We start from the raw sequence: 6,989 nt of genomic DNA, 5'->3' as shown, positions 1-6,989 counted from the left end.
GTAAAAGTGTAAAAACACAGACTTGTGAACACAAAGGAAGACATTGTGCTTATTTTGCATTGGGCACACATTTGAAAGACAAACACACCAGTCAGCACATTTTCTCTTTATTTGAAATGATAAACCTCTAGTGTGCTTCTTGAAGCAGAGCAAAAATCAAGCACAGGACTGCATAGATAAGATAAATTCAGGTATTTTAAACCACCCTTGAAGGACCTAAACATACTGCCTATAGGTCCGAATTTTATTTTTCAAAACATCTTCGGGGCTTAACTCAAAACTTAGCATAAAAACTTAAAATCTAAGGAGGCACAAATACAGTATGATGGATTCATTGCAGAGGTAAATCTTAATAAACGCTGTCCTCTATTGGTGAAAAGGGGGAAGCGAGATTCTCAGAGAAACACATTGTAAGTGAAACTTACTACTTAAAAGCAGCGCTGCTGTTAGGATCACAGTGGTACATTACATCTACATTATCAGTCTGAGAATTACCTGCATTCACAAAGGACCACCAAAGTGCTCCAACTCTGGATATTTTTCAGTGCAGACGTTCTTACGTGCTGTGTGGGTTTGCAGTGCAACGTGTTTCAGGACTGTAAGAAAATTACTGGGTTAAGAAATTCACAGGGCTGGAAATATTTCAGTCAGAGCCACTATGATATGATGGGACTATCTCAAACTCTCCATCTTTTCCCAACCAAACTACCAATCAGGCCGAATTACTGTATCTAGGAAGATGAATTACAGAAATTAAATCAGCTCATTTTTGTCAGCCAGCTCTGTGTCTAACTCCATTTTGTCTACTTCAGTTAGTAAAGCAGTTATTTTTAACATTACCTAACTTTTCAAACCAAACAGGATAATAAATATTCATCCTTAACCTGGTACTCAGTGAAGCAGAAATAACACACACAAAAAGATCTTCTAAAGAAAAACACATATGTAGATTTAGATATAAGCAGTAGTTCTCACTGTTAGCCTTTGCAGTCAAAACCTAAGCGCAAATGTCATATTTTAGAGGCAGGTTTATCAAGGCAGGTAAAAGCATGTTTCCTGTTTGATGTGAGCAGAGAAAATATTGCTTTCTTGACAATAAATACCAGTCAAATGTGTGTGTGGTTGCTTAGCAGCAGATCTCTTCTCTGCCACCAAAAAAAAAATCTTTCCATTTGAAATACTTTAATTAGCTGCAACTGTGACTTGTTTTTTCTCATTCATTTGTCTGAGACAAATGAATGGCAGATCATATACAGAGTGTATACCAGAATATTAATGCCACCTACAGTATATTTAAGTAGTGTTGTTCTACAAAACTGAAGTGATAGAAGAAACTGTAGAGTTTGAAAGGTGTGACAGACATATTTAAATAACTTTTGGGAAGTTATATTATGTGAGGATAGGACGGACTGGGAGTAAAACATGGACTGATTATATGAAGAAACATTAGATATTAATACTGCAGTGGGCTCCAGAGTGACAGTTATTATCATTGCTGCCTTATAGCAAGAAATTTATGGGTTTGAATTTCTGCCTGGGGTCTTTCTGTCTGAGGTTATGTGGTGATTAGTAAGCCTTTCTGCTGTTTAGTAAGACAGTGATTAGTAAGACTTTCTTCCATTCACTAATCCAATGTTTTCCATAACCACTGCACTGTTGACTTATATAAGTATAATGCTGACAGTGGAAAAAGAGGATGCAAATGGCTGTATACTTCAGAGTAAAACTGCTGGTAAGAACTGAAGCACGACATCTACCTGAATGTTGAGAGAAATTTTGTATTTGGATTTTCTTTTACCTTTTTTGCTACTTTTGACATGAAAACAAATAGAACTATCAAGAGCTATAAGTCTGAACTCAGTTAAAAAAGAAAGTGTTCAAAATTATGATGCAGTCGCTTTGGTCATTTCAACATTGTGGTATTTTCTGGGCCAAGTCAGTACAAGAGTCAGATAAAGACAAACTGAAATCTGACCCTGTTGTGTTTTTTTGGTGTGTGCTACTACAACCTCTAAGGCTGGCCTGCTCTTATGTAACAATGCATCATCCCTAAAAAGTGATTGGATGCAATCTTAAATATTTCAGACATTTATGTTTTAATAATCTTACTATATTTTGAGGTTGTATTTATTTTATTAAACCAAAATTTACTTGTTTTGTTTTTTTTTACAATTTACTGTCTAACTGATTCACTGTTTCCCTTAAATTGAACTGCAGTGAGTAGAGCTGTAAAGATTAGTGATGGAAATCACACAATGACCAAGGACATAGTGACACTACACTGCAAAAAATTATAAGTGGATAAAATGAAGCATTACAGTTTCTATATTTGTTACTCTATAGCTAAAGTCAACTTTCTCTTTCCTGGCTCGTTACATTCCTGCTTACCTTCACAAACAGCAGGAAACTTTGTTTAGATGGTTTTATGTTATTGATTATTATGACTATTCTTCATTCAAAAATATCAATGACTCAATCACAGAAAGAAGGTAGGTAACATTTAGTCCCTATCTTATGAAGAATAGAAGTGTACTTGTTCAGCTCTAATTTTTATATAGATCATAAAACATTTATATAATCTTGTGAAAAGAAACCTAAAGCATCACTGTTTAGATTATGACTTTTGAAATAAAATAAATCTGAAAATCAACACAGTCTTAGCTGTGTTTGCTGGTGACATACGCAATAAAATAAAATAAAAACATGCGAAATTCAGTCACTTCTATAATTTTCATACAGTCCTGTAGTGAAAATCCACCACTTAAATGCACCCTCTGGTAGTTTGTAGCTGCTTGAACAAGTCTGCTTTCAATAGTCTCCTCCTACCTTCACGTAGAGTTTAACTGGGATTAAATGTCAGTGTTAGTCTGTAATACCTATTATGCAGCAAAGGCTGAAAAAGTGAGAGACACTTTCTCTTTGTCTAAGCCGATGACGTAAGGATATGCTTTAAATGTTACTGCAGAGAATATAAATCTCTCCGGCTCTATTGAAACGGTCACCACAAAAGCCTCCTTTTATAACACTTAACCTGCCACAACCCGTATCCGACAGGTAAATTCAGTCATGAGCTGTGATGCTAAGCTTAGTAAATGTTGCATTTGAAAGCATGATGGCAATGGATGGTTGCAGCCCAGAGTTCGGGGATCGCTGCAGTTCCATTTGCATCCTCGACACCTCTGGCATCACCACATACCGCTACGAACAGGTAATAACTGTGTACTCAAAGCACGAGAGTCACTGTGTGATGGTGGAGATGCTGCGGGACCGTTTCATGATAAGACGAACCTCCACGTCGGGGAGGCTGTCCTGTTTGGTTTGGCCACAGCCCTCGTCTGCTGCAGCCATGTGCAAGTCGAAGCGCAGCGACACAGACTTCTTCCTCAGTTTGGGGTTCCCTCTGAAGAAGGAGCCCTCCCACTGCTTTATCACCTTGTCAATCTTCTCTGTCCTGCGAGCAGATTGTGACAAGAAAAGATCACGCAGTCATTTACTGCACAGAATGTTCGAACAATAAGGGAGAGACAGGAAGCTACTGTGGGACTTGTGTCTGTTTGAAGTCATTAAACATAGTTTGTAGTTCTTTTCCAGTTCACACGTACAGAACAAGCATGAAGAACAACTATGTGCAAAGCTAATTGTGTCATGTTCTGTGTTTTCTGTGTGTTAATTTCGAGTTATCGGTGTCTCTGTGTCTCCGTGTTGTCCTGTTCTCCCCTCGATTACTCCCAGGTGTTTCTCGTTCCCTAATTACCCCATGTGTATTTAGTGTCACCTGTGTCTCTCCGTCTCTGTTGGGTCCTCGTCTAATGTGCGTTCGTGTTGTTCCGTTGTCCATTCATTTTTACGGTTGCTACCGGCGTCGAGCCCTGGTTTCCGCTCGGCCATGCTGCCCGTTATTTTGGACTGTGTTTTGCTGGATATTCACTATTAAAATCATTCATTTATCACATCGTGGGTCTACAGCGTCTGCCTCACCACCTCAACACCCGTAATTTATGACAAATTGTGGTGGTATTTTGAATCTTTCATGTATGAGATCTTATTCAGTCACTTTGGGAAGGAAAATGTTCATCGGTCAGCTGCGATCTGACTGAGTGGTAAACAACATTTAGCTTTTCTGCTCAGTGTCTTGGTCTTCATGGTGCTGTTTGATCATTAATATCCTGTGACAAGAGGTTAACCTGCACACAGATGAAGTTAAATTAGGTGATTTCTGATAGTAAGTGGCTGCACAGGAGTTTACTTATGGGCGTCAGAGTAAGGGGGCCTGAATAGAAATGTATATTTCACTTTATAGATTTATACTTGTAACATATATTTTATACGGTGTATTATTGTTCTACATTTCACAGGTATACCCCACTTTGCAGTGGTAAATTACATAAAATATGAATAAAACACACAGAACTTTATGAGTGTAATAGGACAGGATGTAAAGATGTTCAAAGGGTTTGAATACTTCCCAAAAACACTTTATGTCCCAGCAAAGTTTTATAGATTTAAGAATAACTAATTAGAATAATAAATAATACCACTAGGATTTTCTATGGGTTCATTAAAAATAACCAGGTCAGGTTGATTTAGAAAAGCAAAAATATCTTCCAAAATCAGACAAAAGCAAACACTGAAAAAACCATTTGAAAGACGAGGCTTTTATAAATAGTAAAGAACTACTGAGTATGATTCTTTTAAAAGATTAGATCAGATTTCTTGGAGAAATAATGGCTTCTGAGAGTTAGATCAGTAAAGCTGATGTACTTTAAGCCATGGTCTATACCTACATCAAAGCATTGCCATCCTAAATGACAGTGCCTCTAAGCCTTCTGATGACAACATGATGCCTCCTAATTTGCAGTATTATCAACAGACGCTTAAAACATGAGAGGTGTTTGTCGTACAGTGAGCAGATATTTACAGACAGCGTCAAAGTTAGCTAAAATTACAAGTGAGTCAGCTCCTATGCAGTTTTCCCTTTCAACATAATGTCAGAGTGTCTGAAGCTTTTAGACTTTTTGTGTCTCCTGGACCTGAAGCATACAAAAATATTCCTCCCACGTCTCATCCAATAATAACAATGCACCACACCCTGAAAGCCTGCACACCAGGCATGCGTCTCCACATCAAACACAAACCAACACTGCAGCAAAGTTCCCATGATACACCGTGATGAGTTACTCACGAGAACCTACGACGCCGATTCACTGTTTTATTGCGTGTGACTCGTTGGAGGTTGTATAGATGGTAAGCCCTTGCCTGCTGGAGCAGATGTTGCTTGGGTGTGAGGGGAATGATGTGCTAATGTGTGAAAAACACATGCGATTAAAAACTGGTAGCAAACAGGTGGTTTGTTTCCATGAGATAAGGAGAGGGAGACAGTGTTATTTTGAGGGTATTTGTCTGGATGATGTAGAGCAGCCTGTTTCACAGAGATACAATTAGTGCTTACTGCTAAAGAAAAACCGCCCACATTTCAGCCTGAGGCACAGTTGCTGACAGCAGGTCAATGGGGGCGAGAGAAGATCAATACTTACTCAATGGTGCCGTGACCTTCTGCGCTCTCCCGCACCACGTTGCCCTGAAGAATCTCCTGAGTCTTCACAGTGGACAGTGGCAAGTCCTTATCCTGCTCCGGCTCTATGGAAAGACATCCATGACACACCATGAGTAAGTATGGTTGCGATAAGGTTCTGTGTATGTGTTGGTGTGTGTGTGTGTGTCCTACCTGTGAGTATCACAAGGCTTTGCTGCCTGTACAGCTTGCTCTTCTTCAGTCCATTGTCAGCAGAAAGGAGAGACGGGATGTCAGGCAGAGGTTCAGATTTTGGTTCATCCGGAGTAACAGCAGAGTCACTGAAGCTGTTTTCCAACCCATTTTCTTTTGGCTCCGTCACAGGAGACCTCCAGGGCCGCAGAACCAACGGATGGGCACGACGACTGACGTACCTGCAGATACGAAGATTCATGGTAGCCAAAACAGAAAAAAGGCCTTTTTTCTAATTGTCAGATCTGCAAGTAGAACTATTAAGAATTAAAAGTAAAACAAAAAAAATCATTATGCACCAAATTTTTAACATGTTATTTGCTCTAATATTTATTGAAAGGCTGTGACTTATGGTAAAATGTAACATCAGTTAAATCTGAAACAACCTAATGTTCTCCAAAAGAAAAACAACAACAGCAAAAGGGAGCTGAAATTTGTTATTTTGTTGTCGAACTCTAACCCCAAACTTAACAGAGTAGAGCATAACTGGGAGGTGGAAAAAAAAGATAAATGCTTCTCAAAATGTTTAACAAATAAAAATTTGAAAAGTATGACATGCTTCTTTACTCATGATCTGAGACAAAACTAAGCAGAACCACCTTTTGCTGCATTTACAGCTGCAAGACTCTAAGAGCTATGAGCACCTACAGTCTGAAATCTGTCACTTTTTATTTGCGAAATAATTGCAAAGCGTACAAACGCACAAATAATGTTTCGATCTGAACTATTCCAGTTGGAAGATGGAGGTATTCAAATGTTTTCCTTCAGTTAATTAATTTAATCTGATCTCAATAGAAACCAGTGAAGTCAGATCTTGAGAAAGGAAATCGCAGATGTGTCAGATGTTTTCATGAATGTGTTACAGTAAATGGATACATTCAAAAATTATACATTCATTCTTGTGTGGCTGTGAAGGATTAAGGCTGGAAAAAGAAAAAGGAAGCATTCAGTCCAGTTTTCATCTTCGCAGAATGGTTCACTTATTTTCAAAGGAAAGTTTAATAAGAAGCATATAAGAAAATGGAGGAAAAGTTCCAAATTCTTCCCAGTTGATCCGTAGATGCACCCAAAAGAACATCTCACCAAATTATTTTTCACACAGTTGCTGGGTTCTGTTCTCTATCTTAGAGAGTTAATAATGACAGCTGGGAATGAACAGCACCACTACACTAATTTCTTTACTATAGTAAAGAAGTATAACGCTTCATGCTTCAGTATGAGACTT

At 38.4% G+C, this 6,989-nt stretch overlaps 1 protein-coding gene across 5 annotated transcripts in view; it reads right to left on the bottom strand.

The window, feature by feature from the left end:
• Positions 1-91: 91 nt before the first annotated feature.
• Positions 92-6,989, bottom strand: part of krt222 (keratin 222) — a 32,621-nt gene continuing 25,723 nt past the window's right edge. For all 5 annotated transcript variants that reach the window (XM_028017895.1, XM_028017896.1, XM_028017897.1 and 2 more), the window contains 3 exons: positions 5,726-5,946; positions 5,535-5,637; positions 92-3,451 (listed from right to left, as the gene is read on the bottom strand). In XM_028017895.1, coding sequence (XP_027873696.1) covers positions 3,238-3,451; positions 5,535-5,637; positions 5,726-5,946 — 538 coding nt within the window. In that variant the 3' untranslated portion in view covers positions 92-3,237. The remainder of the gene's footprint in view (positions 3,452-5,534; positions 5,638-5,725; positions 5,947-6,989) is intronic.

The sequence above is a fragment of the Xiphophorus couchianus genome, chromosome 5, assembly GCF_001444195.1.
Source record: "Xiphophorus couchianus chromosome 5, X_couchianus-1.0, whole genome shotgun sequence".
NCBI lineage: Eukaryota > Metazoa > Chordata > Actinopteri > Cyprinodontiformes > Poeciliidae > Xiphophorus > Xiphophorus couchianus.
The sequence above is the reverse complement of the archived record's forward strand: the minus strand, read 5'-3'. Positions and strand labels throughout refer to the sequence as shown.